This window comes from Toxotes jaculatrix, chromosome 10, assembly GCF_017976425.1.
Source record: "Toxotes jaculatrix isolate fToxJac2 chromosome 10, fToxJac2.pri, whole genome shotgun sequence".
NCBI lineage: Eukaryota > Metazoa > Chordata > Actinopteri > Toxotidae > Toxotes > Toxotes jaculatrix.
Window position 1 is genome coordinate 9,060,582 of NC_054403.1, and position 19,992 is coordinate 9,080,573.

The 19,992-nt window shown below is 39.9% G+C and overlaps 1 protein-coding gene across 1 annotated transcript in view; it reads right to left on the bottom strand.

The window, feature by feature from the left end:
- Window positions 1-9,395: 9,395 nt before the first annotated feature.
- efnb1 (ephrin-B1) overlaps window positions 9,396-19,992 on the bottom strand; it is a 56,168-nt gene continuing 45,571 nt past the window's right edge. Inside the window, exons 3-5 of the mRNA XM_041048400.1 lie at window positions 19,731-19,823; window positions 13,808-13,924; window positions 9,396-11,479 (exon numbers count right to left, since the gene is read on the bottom strand). Of these exons, the coding sequence (XP_040904334.1) occupies window positions 11,088-11,479; window positions 13,808-13,924; window positions 19,731-19,823 (602 nt within the window). The 3' untranslated portion in view covers window positions 9,396-11,087. The remainder of the gene's footprint in view (window positions 11,480-13,807; window positions 13,925-19,730; window positions 19,824-19,992) is intronic.

Genomic DNA, 19,992 nt, shown 5'->3' on the forward strand with positions numbered 1-19,992 from the left:
CCAAAAAAATTTTGACTTTTTTTGGCCGAAAAAAACGCCATACTATACTATGACGTTTATTATGACATTTTGAGGCCAAAAAATTTTTTGACTTTTTTTGGCCGAAAAAAAGTCATACTATACTATGACGTTTTTTATGACATTTTGAGGCCAAAAAAAATTTTGACTTTTTTTGGCCGAAAAAAACGCCATACTATACTATGACGTTTTTTATGACATTTTGAGGCCAAAAAAATTTTTGACTTTTTTTGGCCGATTTTGACGCCATACTATACTATGACGTTTTTTATGACATTTTGAGGCCCAAAAAAATTTTGACTTTTTTTGGCCGAAAAAAACGCCATACTATACTATGACGTTTTTTATGACATTTTGAGGCCCAAAAAAATTTTGACTTTTTTTGGCCAAAAAAAACGCCATACTATACTATGACGTTTTTTATGACATTTTGAGGCCCAAAAAAATTTTGACTTTTTTTGCCCGAAAAAAACGCCATACTATACTATGACGTTTATTATGACATTTTGAGGCCAAAAAATTTTTTGACTTTTTTTGGCCGAAAAAAACGTCATACTATACTATGACGTTTTTTATGACATTTTGAGGCCAAAAAAAATTTTGACTTTTTTTGGCCGATTTTGACGCCATACTATACTATGACGTTTTTTATGACATTTTGAGGCCAAAAAAATTTTTGACTTTTTTTGGCCGATTTTGACGCCATACTATACTATGACGTTTTTTATGACATTTTGAGGCCCAAAAAAATTTTGACTTTTTTTGGCCAAAAAAAACGCCATACTATACTATGACGTTTTTTATGACATTTTGAGGCCCAAAAAAATTTTGACTTTTTTTGGCCGAAAAAAACGCCATACTATACTATGACGTTTTTTATGACATTTTGAGGTCAAAAAAATTTTTGACTTTTTTTTCCCGATTTTGACGCAATACTATACTATGACGTTTTTTATGACATTTTGAGGCCCAAAAAAATTTTGACTTTTTTTGGCCGATTTTGACGCCATACTATACTATGACGTTTTTTATGACATTTTGAGGCCCAAAAAAATTTTGACTTTTTTTGGCCAAAAAAAACGCCATACTATACTATGACGTTTTTTATGACATTTTGAGGCCCAAAAAAATTTTGACTTTTTTTGGCCGAAAAAAACGCCATACTATACTATGACGTTTTTTATGACATTTTGAGGTCAAAAAAATTTTTGACTTTTTTTGCCCGATTTTGACGCTATACTATACTATGACGTTTTTTATGACATTTTGAGGCCCAAAAAAATTTTGACTTTTTTTGCCCGAAAAAAACGCCATACTATACTATGACGTTTTTTATGACATTTTGAGGCCCAAAAAAATTTTGACTTTTTTTGGCCGAAAAAAACGCCATACTATACTATGACGTTTTTTATGACATTTTGAGGCCAAAAAAATTTTTGACTTTTTTTGCCCGATTTTGACGCCATACTATACTATGACGTTTTTTATGACATTTTGAGGCCAAAAATTTTTTTGACTTTTTTTGCCCGAAAAAAACGCCATACTATACTATGACGTTTTTTATGACATTTTGAGGCCAAAAAAAATTTTGACTTTTTTTGCCCGAAAAAAACGCCATATTATACTATGACGTTTTTTATGACATTTTGAGGCCCAAAAAAATTTTGACTTTTTTTGCCCGAAAAAAACGCCATACTATACTATGACGTTTTTTATGACATTTTGAGGCCAAAAAAAATTTTGACTTTTTTTGGCCAATTGTGACGCCATACTATACTATGACGTTTTTTATGACATTTTGAGGCCAAAAAAATTTTTGACTTTTTTTGGCCGATTTTGACGCCATACTATACTATGACGTTTTTTATGACATTTTGAGGCCAAAAAAAATTTTTGACTTTTTTTGCTCGATTTTGACGGCATACTATACTATGACATTTTTTATGACATTTTGAGGCCCAAAAAAATTTTGACTTTTTTTGGCCGAAAAAAACGGCATACTATACTATGACGTTTTTTATGACATTTTGAGGCCAAAAATTTTTTTGACTTTTTTTGGCCGAAAAAAACGCCATACTATACTATGACGTTTTTTATGACATTTTGAGGCCAAAAAAAATTTTGACTTTTTTTGGCCAATTTTGACGCCATACTATACTATGACGTTTTTTATGACATTTTGAGGCCCAAAAAATTTTTGACTTTTTTTGCCCGAAAAAAACGCCATACTATACTATGACGTTTATTATGACATTTTGAGGCCAAAAATTTTTTTGACTTTTTTTGGCCGAAAAAAACGCCATACTATACTATGACGTTTTTTATGACATTTTGAGGCCCAAAAAAATTTTGACTTTTTTTGCCCGAAAAAAACGCCATACTATACTATGACGTTTTTTATGACATTTTGAGGCCCAAAAATTTTTTGACTTTTTTTGCCCGAAAAAACGCCATACTATACTATGACGTTTTTTATGACATTTTGAGGCCAAAAAAAATTTTGACTTTTTTTGGCCGAAAAAAACGCCATACTATACTATGACGTTTTTTATGACATTTTGAGGCCCAAAAATTTTTTGACTTTTTTTGCCCGAAAAAACGCCATACTATACTATGACGTTTTTTATGACATTTTGAGGCCAAAAAAAATTTTGACTTTTTTTGGCCGAAAAAAACGCCATACTATACTATGACGTTTTTTATGACATTTTGAGGCCCAAAAAAATTTTGACTTTTTTTGCCCGAAAAAAACGCCATACTATACTATGACGTTTATTATGACATTTTGAGGCCAAAAAATTTTTTGACTTTTTTTGCCCGATTTTGACGCCATACTATACTATGACGTTTTTTATGACATTTTGAGGCCCAAAAAAATTTTGACTTTTTTTGGCCGAAAAAAACGCCATACTATACTATGACGTTTTTTATGACATTTTGAGGCCAAAAAAATTTTGACTTTTTTTGGCCGAAAAAAACGCCATACTATACTATGACGTTTTTTATGACATTTTGAGGCCAAAAAATTTTTTGACTTTTTTTGGCCGATTTTGACGCCATACTATACTATGACGTTTTTTATGACATTTTGAGGCCAAAAAAATTTTTGACTTTTTTTGCCCGATTTTGACGCCATACTATACTATGACGTTTTTTATGACATTTTGAGGCCAAAAAAATTTTTGACTTTTTTTTCCCGAAAAAAACGCCATACTATACTATGACGTTTTTTATGACATTTTGAGGCCCAAAAAAATTTTGACTTTTTTTGGCCGAAAAAAACGCCATACTATACTATGACGTTTTTTATGACATTTTGAGGCCAAAAAAATTTTTGACTTTTTTTGGCCGATTTTGACGCCATACTATACTATGACATTTTTTATAACATTTTGAGGCCCAAAAAAATTTTGACTTTTTTTGGCCGATTTTGACGCCATACTATACTATGACGTTTTTTATGCCAAAAAAAGTCATACTTTAGTAAGGTCTCAAAATGTCATAAAAAACGTCACAGTATAGTATGACGTCAAAATATGCCAAAAAAAGTCATACTTTAGTAAGGCCTCAAAATGTCATAAAAAACATCATAGTTTACTATGACGTCAAAATATGCCCAAAAAAAGTCATACTTTAGTAAGTTCTCAAAATGTCATAAAAAATGTCATAGTATAGTATGACATCAAAAAATGCCAAAAAAAAGTAATTCTTTAGTAAATCCTCAAAATGTCATAAAAAAACGTAATTGTACATTAAGGCTTCAAAATCAGCCAAAAAAAGTCATAATTTAGAACGGCCTCAAAACATGCCACAAAATGTCATAGTATATTAAGGCTTCAAAATCAACCTAAAAAAGTCATACTTTAGTATGGCCTCAAAATTTCATAAAAAACATCATAGTATAGTAAGGCTTCAAAATCGGCCAAATAAAGTCATACTTTAGTATGGCCTCAAAATGTCATAAAAAACGTCATATTACAGTAAGGTGCCAAAATCGGCCAAAAAAAGTTATACTTTAGAATGGCCTCAAAATTACAATAAAATTAATTAAAATAATTAAAATAAATAGATTCAGTATGTGGGAGAAACACCTGCTATTACATCCACTCCCTGTGTTTTTGCAAAGGGTCAACTTCGTGGTGCCGCCCCGCCCACACTGTGTAATTTTGATGAAAGCTTTTTAAAGCTTTTACTCGTCATTGTTTTCTGAACCATGACAAAACATTTCAAATGTATCAGATTATGTCCTCCCTCCTGCTCTTCCCCCCAGAGAAGCACAGCAGTATACAGCAACAGAAAAGACATGGGCCCCTCTCAGCAGGGGGCGTTATGAGTGTATCATCAAATGAGTATATAAATCAGTTGAGAGTTTGAAGGTCATCCTGACTGTAAAGTTTGTTCAACATTGGATGAAGTATGTGGGAGATACAGGCACAAATACATCCATTTCCTGTGTGTTGGGGAAGGGTCAGTTTCGTGGCAGCATCACAGTACCGTGTAACCGTGTAACACCGTGTAACTTTGATGAAAGCTTTTGATAAGTTTTACTCATCAGTGTCTTCTGAACCATGAGACAACATTTCAAATGTATCAGATTATGTCCCTAAGAGGACTTCATTAAATACAATTTGTGGAATGTGGAAAATAGGGCTAAAAATAATGCATACAGCCAGTAGGTGGCGCTATGACTGTATCATCATATTAGCATATCAGCGTATCATATCTGTTCAGTATCATGCCTGATTTTTTTCATCCACATTGGATGAAGTATGTGGGAGATACATTCATGGCAGCGCCACGGGTAGACAGTGTAACCCACACCAAAACTTTTGATAATATTTTGTCCTTAATGCCTTAAGGAAGACAAAATTTCAGCCTGATCGGACCAATCCCCTAGGACAAGTTCGTTAAATTACAGCCAGTCGGAAACGCCAAATGGCGGCATTTTTACAAAATGGCAGACTTCCTGTGAATCGTAGAATTTTCCTCCAAGAGACTTTTTTTCACGTATTGAAGAGATCTATCTGTGCACCAAATTTCATGTTTGTAGGCCTTACAGGGGCTGAGTTCACATTCCAGGGGGCGCTGCAGAGCTGAGTGACCATGCCCAATTGGGCTAAAACGTTGCCCTGTGGCAAGACTTGTAGGGGATTATAGGTTTCAAGTATAGCCTTTATATATAGTATACTGGGTGTAGGCGAAGGGTCATTTTCGTGGCGGGGCCACGAGCAGACCACGTAACCCACATCAAAACATTTGATAACGTTTTGTCGCTAATGCCTTCTGAGCAATCTGACCAAAATTCTGCACAATCGGACAATTCCCCTAGGAGGAGGAGTTCGTCAAAATATGGCAAGTGCGAGTCACCAGTTGGTGATCATCAGAGGCAAACAACTACCAGTGCAATCTAAAATGAATTACTCAGCTAAAAAAAGCAATAATCTTATCCTTTGTACCTTAAAATATCCTGCACTTACTTAGTTTACATCAGTTTGATATGGTGGCCACACGCTATGAATTTATATCATTCAGTCTTTTCCAGCTTAAGGAGAAAGTTCAACATCATTTCACATTCAAATAAAAAAGCACATTTGCTTTACTTGTAGGTCTCAGTGTCTCAAAAGTGACCCTTTGATAATCTCTACTGATTTAGTTCTTTTCCGCATTTCATACTGAACCACAGGAAAAAAAACCTTCCTTGGAATTTCTTTTTCCTAATTAGTATTCATGATCATGGATGAAAATGAGTGTAAGTTAAATTGTTTCCAAGCCACTTCAAACTGCTGGCAGCTGTTGCTTTCCCAGGTGACTTGTTTCATCTATAAAGACATGTGAGCCACCATGTTATACAAAGAAAAAAACACAATGTGGGCAATTACACATGCTCACATCAAGTGAAAACTCATGAGGGTGTTTTTTCGCCACAGTTTAAAAATGTACAGGAGACTAAATGTTCAAGTGGAAAAAAAACTGACATGTAAATGGACAAAAATGAATTCAATGAAAACAGACAACCCTTGATAATCATTCAAGATTCTTGTAATGATTCAGTAATATATATATATGTGTGTATGTGTATAGATAATGTGTATATATATAAAATATGTCTAGTATTAGAAGTTAACCTCTTAAACTGCTGCATAAACCGAACGATTGAATATTAAGCTAATATTTAATTTAATAAGGATGCAGATGTAGCATTTTCAAAACTTAAGGGTTTTAATGCTGCAGTAGATGCAACAACAGTACTATTTTCTTATTTTTGTGATGATGACTCTGTTGAAGAACAACAGAAGAACCCTGTGGCAAATGCACTCACACACAAATAAACATATACACACGCAAAGACAGAGACATGCACAGAAATACATGCAGTCACACACAGTATCTCAGTGGGGGGAAGGTTTTAATAAACCCACAGTAACGTGGATCTATGGGGGCGTCTCGGGACCGGGCCAGGAAACCAGATGAACGTACCTGCCCTGGGGCACAGAGAGACAGCAATGGGGGGTGGGGCGGGGGGGGGCAGTCAGTGAAGCCACAGGCACATTATGCCTCTCATTGCCCTGACTTCTTCTCTCTCCTGCCATCAGTCTCTTCACTCGCCCACTCTGTCTCTGCTCACATCGTCAGCCACACGAAAGCCATGCTCACAAACACTGATGTGTTTGTCAGAGAAAATGCCCAATCACTTTAATAACATTTCATGCCATCTCTGCTTTCACCAAGGACTCAGAGTTTGCTCCTCAGTCAGATAAACGTAGACTGTAATTTCAGACAAACGCAATGGAAATGCCGAGTGCAGCCAATCAGATTTAATCATGTATGAAGAAATGTAATTTTGGAGGACACCAGGGCAGAGCGGGTTGATACGGGTATTAGTTACTATGCAAAAAGGCGTGTCCATACTCCCCGAATATGAATTTATGAAGCCTGCTTGTGATTTCAATCTGACTAATGTATCAGAACAAACCCATCTGTGCAGCACTGACCCCTGAGGTGAGGGTTTGGGGGGGGGGCTGAGAGGGAAGTGCTGTGAGTGTGGGCGGCTGGTTTATGCTCCCACCATGAACCAAGGTGGTCAGTGAGATGGGAAATGAAATCTTTTACCCACATTTGTAAGGCTTAAAGTAAAAACACCGAAAAGGAAGGAAGAAAGAAAGAAAGAAAGAAAGAAAGAAAGAAAGAAAGAAAGAAAGAAAGAAAGAACATCACTCCAGCACGAGTTCCATGGGAAAAATTTTATTTATCAATATGCGGTTGTTTCCAAACTGGTGGAACATTATTTCCATTGTAGCTGGTGCCAGTAGGTTACGCTGAGAAGCGGCGAAAATGTGAATGGCAAAAAAAAGAAAACAAAAAAAAATAAAACTTGACAGTTATGATTCAAACAAAGGGAAACAAATTCAACAGGTTTTGCTTACACATGCACATTGAAAAATAATACTGTGGCTTTGAACAATAGCAGAAATCAACCTACAGTGAGACTCAAACCATGAGCGACCAACATCCTTGTGCTAAATTAGGAAAAGAGGGATGACAAAGGAGAAGGGCAGAGGGAGAGAAAGAGAAGGAGAGGGAGAGAAACTTTAAAACAAAGGACCGCCTGGGAGATAATGAGTGGTGTAAACCGGATGATTTATTGGCCAGCGCAGTACGGTCACACACTCATACGTGCCCCCCCACGTCTCTCTTTCTCTCTCCGTCTGGCTCGACAGATTTAGTAAAACTGAGAAAAGATTAATCTTTGTGGACCAAAATGTTTTTGTTACATCTTATAATGGAGTGGAAGGTGTAGGTAACTCAAAGGCAGTGTAATAACACAGTCTTCATACGCAGAGTTAAGTGCTGTCTCCAACAGGAAAGGGGCCTTATCACTCATAGTTTCATGACCATTTCAAAGCCGCTTGGTGACAAAGCTTCAGTCCTGAACAGTTTCTGAGCAACTAGAATCCTGTTGAATGACGATGTAAAAACTCTGAACCCCAGTTTTTTTTTTTTTTTTAAACACGTGTGGTAACAAAGTCTTTTTTTGACAATACTGGACACTGCAAAAAAAAAAAAAAAAAAAAAAGACAGCTCATGTGTCCGTTTGCAATATTCAGTTTAACTCTAAAAGAAAATAAAAACATATTTCAAACAGAGACAAAAAAATGCAAGGATTCATACAAAACACACTTTAAAAAGACAGCTATTTACAAACATCCTCCATTACAAAAATCTAATCTTAAACTTTTATTATGAGCAGTGTTCAGGTGAAATTACATCTTAAATTGGGCTCTATCCATATATTTACATTTCTCTGTTATCTCCTTTAATTTTTTCTTTTTTCCCCCCAAAATTTGAATAACATTAAGTGGTCACAAGAATGAATGAAAATGAGATATGGTTTGTGGTAATTTGGTAATGACTCCCTTGGCTGGCGTAGGTGAATGGATGCGCATCGATCCGAAACAAAAATATTTGATCTAGATGTGTTTCACAGAGGGCCACTGAGGGCTGCATGCTGAGTTAAAACACAGGACCACAAAAGTACGAGCAGCTGTTTAGGTTGTTAACTCTAAGGTTAACGACACGCAAAAGCCATTGGAGTCTTCTCCGAGTCTTCAAGCTGGGCTGCCTTTTATCTCAGCAGTGTATATCCGTGGATGGCAACAGTTTGTGGCAGCGGATGATAGGTGCCTCTGCTAGTGAATAAACATTCACTGGCAGTCTGACCGTTTGACCGGACATAAACCTGGACCCGTCAGTCTCGGTGTATCTGTGCGTGTGTGTGCACACGTGCACCAAACGTCAGCTCGTGTCGGGGAGTAGCTGTTCTTATCTTCTCTCCTCTCACACATCATTAACTGGGGGACTGTGGCGCTCCGTACTTTGGCAGCCACGCCGTTTGGAGCACCTTGCTCCAGTCCCAAAACAAGTCTGTTTAGCTGCGAGACCACAGAGGCATTCACACACACACACACAGAGGGAAAAAAACTGCAAGTATAAGCACAAATAAGCACACATGGAAGCACCTACATGTGCACGCAGACAGATTCAAACACCCCCCGACCCCTCCCTCTCCCCCCACCCCCACCCCACCTAAAGGCGAGCTTCGGTGTGCTCACATCCAGCTGCAGTGAATCCTGTCTCGGTGCCGCTGCCCTGGGCTGTGTGATAGCTGAGCTGCAGTGTCCTCGCTGGCTGAACACCTTGACTGTGGAATATTCTGCACAGCATTTTTTATTCACAGCACAACTAGTGAGAGGATGGAAAAATGAATGCTAAACTACCCCCCCCCCCCCACCATCCCCACCTCACCCCACCTCACCCATCAACCCCCTCACACACCCCAACAACCCCCTTCCACCCCCCATCCCCCACCCTCACCGCCATCTTCGCCAGGTTAAAGCCAAGTCACAGGAACATTTTCTCCTTTATCCGCCGCTCTCTCTCTCTCTCTCTCTCTCTCTCTCTCTCTCTCTCCTCCCTGGCTGGTGAGTGTGGGCATGGAGATGGCACATAGATTAGTCACACGCTGGCGACGACACTGACTGCGCACTCCACTGACTCATCTACAGATGGCAGCCAATTGGCAGTTGACAATACTGTATCCCAATGTTCAGCCGTAGCTCGCCATCCAACTTATATATAGGGCATCCTACCTATGTAGGCCAGCCAATCAGTGTCGACCGTCAAACCTACGCCCATCTCGCCCAGGCAGCAGGCACCAAACTGACTGTTTGATGCTTACACTGTAGCACCAGAGGCTAGAACAAACAAATATCAACCTGCCTGCTGTCTTAAAAACCATCTCCCTGAAAGCTCATCAGACACAATAAAGCCTTCAATTGATGCCAGCTGGAGCACTAGAAGGGTTTTGTAAGATCTCGGGCATTTCTGTCTGTCGGCGCCTTCAGTCTGTCTGTCTTGTTTTTGCAGCTTATGCTACAGTAACTTGCTGTTCTACCCCTAAGCCAATAAGTCTGCCCAGATATAAGACTGGTCTGGACATGCCCAAACACACACACACACGCACACGCACACGCACACACACACACACACACACACACACACACACACACACACACACACACACCACACACAGAGGACACACCTTCAGATACACAGAAGTAGGTCATAAATACCAGAGTAATGGTAACACTCACATCAGACCAGTGGAGAAGGTCACACACACACTCACATACACACCTCGACATCAAAAGTCCAGGTCAAGGGACTGACTTGGGAACAAAAAATCAAGAGTGTGATGGATGACATGGGCGGTGAGAAGATGGAGTAATAATGATGATCTATTCAATTCTATACATTGTGCACTTGTAGGAAAAGTCTAACAAAATACAACTGCTTTGTGAACTGACTCAGGGTTCGAGGAAATCCTCCATCAAAAATAGTAAGTAAGGCAAACATCAGAGGTGCGAAGGGAGAGGAACACATTATTTCACACACTGTGTCTGATACCTGAGCTATCTGGAGAGTTTCCTGGCCCAGTACGGAGCCCTGGCTAACACACACACACACACACACACGCACGCAGACACACACACACATTTTATGCTTGCACACAGACTGCAGGCTGAGTGGCATTCAGGGCCTGTGTCTGCCTGTTCCTGGCTAGTGTGCTAGGATGGTGTGTTTAATTGGGTGTAGCACAGACTGTACTTCGGGGAACTGAGATAAGTTATATCCTGCCCATTAAAGGGGACAGCAAATCAGGAAGCTAGAGTTCCATCTGTTGGTTCGCTCCAGCCCCGCCCCCGTGTCGGAGCACAGCAGGGAGACGTAGAAGGTGGGGAGGTGAGGGGAGGGGGAGGAAAAGGAGGGGTGGGGATTGTCAGACAACCCAAACAAACAGAATAAACCTCTCATCAGTCAGCTCACAATCCCGCTGGTTACTGGTCAGTGCGTGTCTCTCCAGATTTGTGCAGCAGGTGGTAGAAATAACAGGGGCTTGAAGGAGCATCAAGTCCCCAGAATGCAAAGGAAGGTGTTCTTCCAAAGATTATAAATCAAGCGCTCCTCTCTTTCTCTCTCTCCTGGCTGTGTCGCTGGCTGTGCGGAGCGTGTCAGACTTTGTAGTAGATGTTGGCAGGGCTCTGCGGTGGCATCTCCTGGACAATGTAGACGGGGTGGCCATAATCGCCGCTCACCTTCTCATAGTGAGGGCAGTAGTTGTTCTCTGTCCGCAGCGGAATGATGATGTCACTGGGCTCCGTGCCAGCCGTGCCCCCGGGCATCTTGGGATTGGACAGCGTGCTGAGAGACAGTGCTGAGGGGCGGGGCTGCGAGTGGGCGTTTTTCCTGGCGCGCTTGCGCATCTTGATAAGCAGGATGACGAGGAGGAGGATGAGCAGGAGGAAGATGATGCAGCCGGCCCCGATGGCGGAGAACACGGCCACTCTGGATCCAAGGATGCCGTCCGAGTTCGCTGAGGAACCCTGGTCCTGATTCATGTGGTCTAGAGAGGGAAATAAAAAGAGTGAGGGGTTAGGCACTGCACAAAAGTTAATGTGGGGGGAGGGAGGGTCAGAGAAGGAGCAGGGAATTGTGAATTTATTTTTGCTGAAGGGAGGGCAGTCCAACTTCTTCAGAGAACAAGGCAAAGGTCTTTTTTTTCCTCCCATATTTTTATTTTATATTTATAGATTTATGATATGAAAAAAGCTCAGATAGGTAAATCAAAAAGATGGTTTTCATGTGCACCACAGAGTTTTATTTTGCCATATGAAGACAATATGGGTCAGGGTGCAAAAGCCCTTCAGCACAGGCACCTGGTTTTGTTTCACGCATGTGGGTACTGTTAAAACACCAACTATTTAGCAGCTCTAAATCCACATAAAAGAAAATGGCTGTATTCACACCATTTGTTTGAATACATGTATTATTTTGAAATATCGTGGAAAAAGAAAAAATTCATAACCCCGGGATGTCCTTTCCGTTTGCATAAAATATTTTATTAAATATAAAATATTTAAGATTTATAGGCACCCCTCCCTGCTGAAATAATTTTGCACACAGGTCCTTAGAGACTGCTAAACAAACAGAGGGGTAATAACATTTACTGTAAGCCAGTCCTGTCATATGCAGATCTAACTGTCCTGGTACTAAATCAACTATAATCACAGCCCTGTTTGCTGTTTGCTGAACATGACTAACAGCTCCATTGATGTAATCTAATTGAATTAGCTCATTCAAAATAGCCTCCTTATGAAATCTGTAGTCATCACTCAACATGACAAAGATTTCTGCTCTGATAAGATTGAACCCGGGCAAGTTGTACGACATGTCAAGGCCACATTTGTACGGCAAAGGCCAAGTGAGATATGAAAAAAATGGGGGGGGGGGGGCATATCTGAACATCTGACTTTATTTATCCTTTTGTCTAAAGGGTTCAGGATGGTGGGGGGGAGGAGAGGGATGGGTGGGAGTTGTTACTGGATGGGAGAGAGAGAATGACTGGCTCCTCCAGTGACTGAAATCTGAGAGGAACCAAATCTGTTTTCCATGTATGCATGCAGCTGCTGCCAAAGAGCAGGACTCACCCACCTCCCACCAGCACCACCTCTTTACTGTCCATAACCGCCCCCCCCCGCCCAAACCCCACCCCATCCCGACTGACACACAGGCACACAAAAGACTCATACCTCCAGAGACTGCCATCCCCACTTAATGACTGTCTCTCCGCACTGGGCTGACCACTCTGCACTTAACTGTTTATTGAGACGGGGATAACTACGCCTTACGCCTTATCACGACTAAACGACATCACTGAAAGCTACCGATTCCTGACGTATCGGTGAAATCAGAGGCACCAGGAATTTTGTAATTTCTGGGCACTGGAGAGAGCTGGAGAGAGGCTGTCAGAAATTTCATTCCTGAAATATCAGGCCCTCAAACTGCAGTGACACGTCCTTCATTCCACCCTTCACTTCTTCACTTGACATAATCACTGATCTAACAATGGTAGACAGGTAAAAGCCCGGGAATAGGGAAAAGTGACATTAGGAAATCTTTTTATAGAGCAACTAATGTCAAATAAGCAATTATTAAATGAGGACGGCTTATCACATTGGGACAGGCAGAACAGCCTGTACTCGGAGGAAGTTTGTGGCAGAGTTGTGGAGTAAGTCAAAAAGTTAGTCTAGGGATAGATCTGAAAAAAAAAAGAAAGAAAGAAAGAAGCGGCCCCTCCTGTGGGAAGCAGCTATGTGAAAACAGGAAGTAAGGAGGGCCCAGAGCATCCAAGAAGGCTCAAGTGACTTCTTCAATTATCTCTGCTTTTAATCTTCATTGATCTGCAATTCTAATGAGATTTAAAAAGATATATAATAAAGAAGTATGTCTTTGAGTCTCCTTGGGTGAAGCACACCCTTTGTGCACAGTGTGAGTAAGTGAAGTGACTCAGGGTGAGCTGTATTTGTTCTGGGTGGGGTTCCTTATTGTTTAATTGTTTAAAGCTGCATTTTGGTGAGTATTATACAACATTGGTTTTACACCTATTTTAGTGTGCTGACCCCACAGCAATCAAAGGAACGCCTGGGGCATGAAAGAGCCATCTGAGAGAGAACATACTTTGGGAAAGTCAACTATGATTTTTATTTTCTCTTTTCAGGCTAAATGTGATTAATTATTAGCAGAACCCTTAAGGCTGTGAATATTCTTTTTTTTTCCATTTCAAAAACCTTTATCTAACTAAAATATTTGCACTCTAGAAACGAGAAATCATTCTGAAAAGAGTCTCAAAAAGCAGTTTATGGTTGTACTGTTGCTCTGTCAATCTGCTCACCAGAGTTTCCTGGCATCTCGGGTCCAATCCGACCCTGGTCAGGCGGACTGGAACTGGACTCCGGTATGGTGTTGTCTTCTGGAGCCTCCGGCGCCACAGGGTTCGCTGCGTTTGGAACTGTGGGAAACAAAAAACACACAGAAACTCAGCCTTGGCAAGCTGCATGCGCTGAATTACAATGACTCGATCCTCTGTATCGGCAAGGATTATTTTTTATTATCTTTTGATATATCTTTTATGCGCAGAGAAGGTTATCTTTGGTGAAATCAACCCAGAAGTGAACATGAAAGCACAAAAATAGGAAGGACAAGTGAGCAAATGTGTGTGGAACACGCCAGTATCCCTGTCCTGTGGTAAAAAAACAAGCTCACATCTACATCAGCAGCTCCTTCAGCACACACTCAGACAGGCATTTCCAACACCGACGCTTTCATGAGAGCATAGGACTCTCCCTCACACACACAGACACACGTGCACACATATATGCACACACCTAGAATATACTTACAATACACTTAGGCATGGCAGAATGAGGCTAAAGTAGTTATATATTAACTTTTTATTGTTTTACATTATTCATCACGTTAAAAGGCCATAATATGCCTTATTTATTGCTCTGGCTTTAACTCTGCCTGAACGAGGCACACTTCTGACGAGGAGAGAATAGGAGGACAGGAAGAGAGAGAGTGGGGGGGGGCGGCGGGGCAAGGAGGAGAGGAGAAGAAGAGAGGAGGGGGTTGCATAAGCTCTGAGGAGAACGCAAAGGAAACAGACAGTTTATCTGTCTGTCTGTTGTGATTTCAGCACACACACTTTGAAGTCTTTGTGCGGTAAATACTGGTGGGTCCGCTGCGTGGCTTTTACGAGGGCAGGGCCGGCAGACAGAGGACTGTTAAAAACTATTATCGAAGCCGGTCAGATGGATGCTATCAGATGCCTCTGCTCTATCAGGCCTTATCTGACTCGGCCCAAAGGCCTGCTCAAGGCGTGTGTGTGTGTGACACAGAGAGAGGAGCGCGTGTGGGGAGGCAATTTACATTGGAGTCCCTCGTGGCAAGTTTGTGTGGATGTGCAGATGTGTGTGTGTGTGAGTGAGTGAGCGAAAAGCTATTTCCAACCCTGTTTGGCCGAGACTCGTGGAGGGAAATGATTCGGGTGTGGGATGTCTGGCAGATTGAACGACATAAAAAAAAGAGGAAAAAAACGAGAAAAGGGAAAAGACAAAGATGGAAAGGAACAAATTCATGGCAGTGTCCCCTTCTCTTTATTTGATTTTTTTTTTTTTTTTTTTTTTTTGGCTTTTGGTGAACGTAACCACACTATTAAAAAACTGATCTGCTCTCTTCCTCTATCTTCTCCATGTCCAGACAACCGCATTGCTCCAAACTGATTGCAGCGGTGGTGAACCTAGCTGTGAGCTGTTGTGTGCCGTCAATAATTGATGAAAAAAGACAGGAGTGAGAAGTGGGAACATTCACGCATGGCCGAGGATATGAGAGGACACAGTGATCTGATTCACTCCATGCATATAACCCCAACACTCTGTGTCAACCACTGAGCATGTGCGGGGAGCGCAGTAATGTTCTGACCCATTTTTCTGTGTGTACTGCTGACATTTCCCTTAGCTATGCAGACAGCAACTACCTCAGAACTGCCAACCCGCCAGAAGGAGGGAGAAGGCGGAGGGAAGAGGAGGAGTGAGAGTGAGGGAGACAATGATCGAGCGACACGAGAGAGAGACAGATATGTTGGGAGAGGTAGAGGGAGAGAAAATGAAGAGAGGGGGGTAGAGATGCGTGCGAGGCGGTGAGTCAACATATTTCTAATGAGCACAGTGACATGATGTGGTGGAGGAGAAACAGAGCGATGTATAAAATATGGGTTCCAGGTATTTCCCGCTCATTCAATTTCTTTTCCTTTTTACTTCACATTTTGTATAAACACAAAAGACGGAACACGAGGCATTTAAAGAGCAATTAGACGGCAACGTGTCAGGGCACATAACTTCCCGCAAATGGATGATTCAATGTGACTATACCTGGGAGTGTCTTCACAATAAAATGCAAATGTAGCATTAAAAGAATGTGCACATATTGCACATTGGGATGAGTCACCAAAATGTAATCCATAGTGCAAAGTGCAAAGGAGTAAGAGTGGACATATGGGAAGATCTCAGGGACTTGGCTAGAGAAAGTGTTGGCATTCAGATGCGGAGACGGCAGAGCAAATGTGGCTTAAACACAATAGCATATTGGGTCAGAGCCAAGCAGAGCACAGGGTTTCTTTTTTTTTTGTGTTTGTTGAAACAACATCTAGTGTGTCTGCAGAAGGTAGAGTCTAATGCTACAAATAGAGACTGTTTTCCCTCACTGATCAGTTGTTTGAGTTTTTTCAATAAATTGATAAGAAAACAGTGAACCCATCACAGTCCACAAAGCAAATATATAACATTTGTAATTAAGAAAAACAGGGAAAAGCAGCAAATTTTCATTTTTCACAAGCTAAAACCAGCGAATGCTTGCAGTTTTTTTTTTTTGCTTGATAAATGACTCTGCTGTATAAATGACAATGCAATGAATTTTCTGTCCACTCTTTAGCCAATTAATCAGCAAATCCTCTCAGTTCTACTGGAATCAATTAAAAATATCGCTCTGAATATCTTTGGGTTTTGGACTTGGCATGAAACTGTGGAGAAAGTATTCAGATGCTGCAGATGAGCAAAAGTAGCAACACCACAGACTACTCAGACAAAAGTACAGCACTGAAAATGTTACGCAATTAAAAGTATAAGCAGGATTTTTTTTTTGAGCCATTGTAGTTCATCAAGGTGGAAATATTTTAACGTTTTTATATATAGTATAATTTATATGACAAGCAAAATATTATTTTCTTAAAGTCCCTAGTCACTATAGATGTCTAATAAATCTGTATAGAAATGCTCAAGCAATTTAAATCTGTCATCTTGAGCTCTGAGAATGAACATTATTCATTCTGTATTTTCTTACATGTTAATTGAAATAATTAGCAGGTAAATCAATAAGGAAACCGGTCGTTAGTTGCAGCCCTAATTCTACCTTCTTTATGTTTTCAAGAAAAACAATCACCTAGAAATGATCCACACATTTCAAATCAAAATCTCTGTCAATGCTCTAATTTCTCACGGCCCTTCTTCAAATAGTTACTGGGTTGGACGGGCACATTGTGCATCAAAAATTCCACCCACAGAAATAGATTTAAAAGCAGTAGCAGCTGGGCCAGCAGCATCTTTTCTAACAGGGTTTTTAGGGCACATTGATTGTGAGTGACAGCTCTCGTCAGGCCATACTGGGAAACGAGTGCACGGCTCTGGCGATGTTGAGGAACAGCCGGCAGCCACAGAAACAGACACAAGCTGAGAGGAACTTTCCTAGAACTTTCCTGGAATAAGACATTTCCTTTCAAATTTCATTAACGTGTTCAGGGAGTTGTTTTTCTTCTCCCAGATAATAGTTTAGAGTAAAAACCTGTGTTGCCTGCGCTCATGCAGCCGTTTTGTCATTTGGCAATGGTGTTGCAATCCCCGGCTGTCGGATGCTCAAATTGACCTACATGGAAAGATAATGCAATGCCTGCCTGTGTCTGAGATGGTGGTGGGTATTTTTCACTGCATCTGCTGAATTTGTTCCGACTCAGACCTTGCTAGCATCAGCAGCTTGTTAGCTTATATTCTCCCACCGACTGCCAGGAGACACTGCTGTCATCTCACTAGCCAACATTCAAATATCTGCTCACAAATTTGCAGACATCCATCCACACACACACACACACACACACTCTGCAGATTTCTCAGCAAGCCTCAGTTTATTTTTGACATGTTGAGATCCAGCTTTTAAGCTGGAATCAGATGATCGTGGTGGGCAGATGTTCCACTCAGATGGAGGTTAGTGTCTGTTTCGGTCAAAACAACCACACTAAGGAAGGGGGGAATGTTTACAGAGCAACACATCTGTGTACTGTACCCTGTCAAAATCAGGATATGGACGTCCACGTATTGAGTAAAACTGCGTCGAAAAGTGAAATGTATGATGCAAACCAAATGTTGTGTCCAAGGATATCTAAACAAAGCTCTTTTGTTTACTTCCAGCATTTTTAGATGACTTACCCCGACCATCCACTTACATTCCAATTTCAAACACATTTTCATTCTGTGATTACTGTATAAGAAACAGGTTGAGAAACAGCTGATGAACATCAGAAGATGAAGTGGAATCATTCTTCAAAGTCATTTTTTATTTGGTTATTTCTTAGTGATCCCATTCTCTACACTATTTTTGCACAAACTTTGCATGTGAAAAGATTTATTCTAAAATATGGCTAATAGAGGCAGGCGATACGGTAACACTCTTTTATCATTATATATGCAATTTTACAGCATTATATCGAAATATGTCATGATTTAACTGAGAAACTACACAGATGGGAATGTCCTTTCGTGGCAAACTTATATCTAAATAAATACCAAACAAATCAGTGTACTTCATCACACTGAGGCAAAAATCCTATAAATCCATTAGTGCAGTCTATAAAGGAGCGCTGCTTATTGATCTGCAACATGGCCTGACAGGACTAAATAGAACTACAGATATTAAAGGGACAGTCACTGCAGAGTCAACAGTACGGAAAGACAAATGTCTGTCACAGTATCACCCAACTTTAAAGACTAACTGAACACTTGTTGATTTGAAAGTGAAATTTAAAACTAATTATAATTTCTTTTAGTACCTATTTTGAACATTTGAATATATATATATATATATATATATATATATATATATATATATATTCTATGTACTGCAATGTTCTGAGAACATAACAAGGAACTTTTTAACTATAATTCATAAACAGTCACTATAACTAACTAGTGAATAAACAGCTAATAAAAACATTTAAGTATTATGTAATTACATAAAATGTGCCCTTTCATTTTATATGAATATGGAATAAGATATATTTCTTTATTTTACATATATATTCATTTTATTTATCAAGTTATAATACTATTTATTGTATTTATTTATTCAGAGAAACTTCTCCTCCATTAACCATATCAGCTGAGCAAACTGTTTTCTCCTCGGTCAGACTGAGGTTAAGAATGAACTGTTGAACTCAACAGAAACTTCTTTGTAATTTTGGAAAACATTTATAAAAAGTTTTAAACCCACCAGTGAACAATTTGTACATGAGTATAAACAGTTCATAAAAGTTTTATTACACAGTGGAATTATTTGGTCATGTGTAGTTATAACCAGTTATGGACGCTTCATGAGAGAAGTTTTTTTTTTTTTTTCCAAATAAAGTACCACTTTAGGAACTCAGATTTGGAAATACATGGTTTTGAATGCCTCTTCATGTTAGGACTATCTATACAGTGATGTCTGCTGTAGTTTACAGTTTCAATTTCACATACAGTATGTCAGATGGAAATACATGCAAAAGATTTTACATTTTGCTTGGCTTTGTTAAATCTGATGACAGTATTTTGTAAAATAATTATAAAAAAGTACTTTAATTTTAAATTAATTAAATAAATTAAAATGAATAAATTTAATTTAAAAATGTATTACATTTTGAATAACATATATGTTGTGACACCACTGAAAGTCGGTATATTGGTAGTAGTGGTATAGTGGTATATTGATGCTCTAGGTAATACCACTAAAGAAGTCATACAGGAACGTTTTTGAAAAGCATCAGCGCTGGTGAGCGATTCATTTCATTTCAAAACACAACTTTGCAGTTGTTCTGGTCCTGTCAGGGGCCGGTGGCAGACAAAGTCACGCTAAGCACACATGGCGATAAATGAAAATGTCACACCAAAGTGAAACATGGCTTTGAGGCAGCAGCGCTGTATTGTGTTCTACATGTGAGGTGAGCGCACATTTACCTTGTCCGACTTTCATGATGACTTTCATGGCTCGGCTCTTGCACACGCCTCCCTCCCGGTTCTCCAGGCCCTCGACTGTACCGTTGGAGGTTGCTGGAAGAGGGGAAGAGGGAGACACAAAAGAGAAAGAGGAGAGGGTGAAGGACAAGAAGTGATGGAGGGTAAGGAGAGGAGAAGCAGGAGAGGAGGAGAAAGGAGGAGAGAAGATGACACACTGGTTAATGAGCACGTCCATAACGCACAGAACTAATCAATATTTACG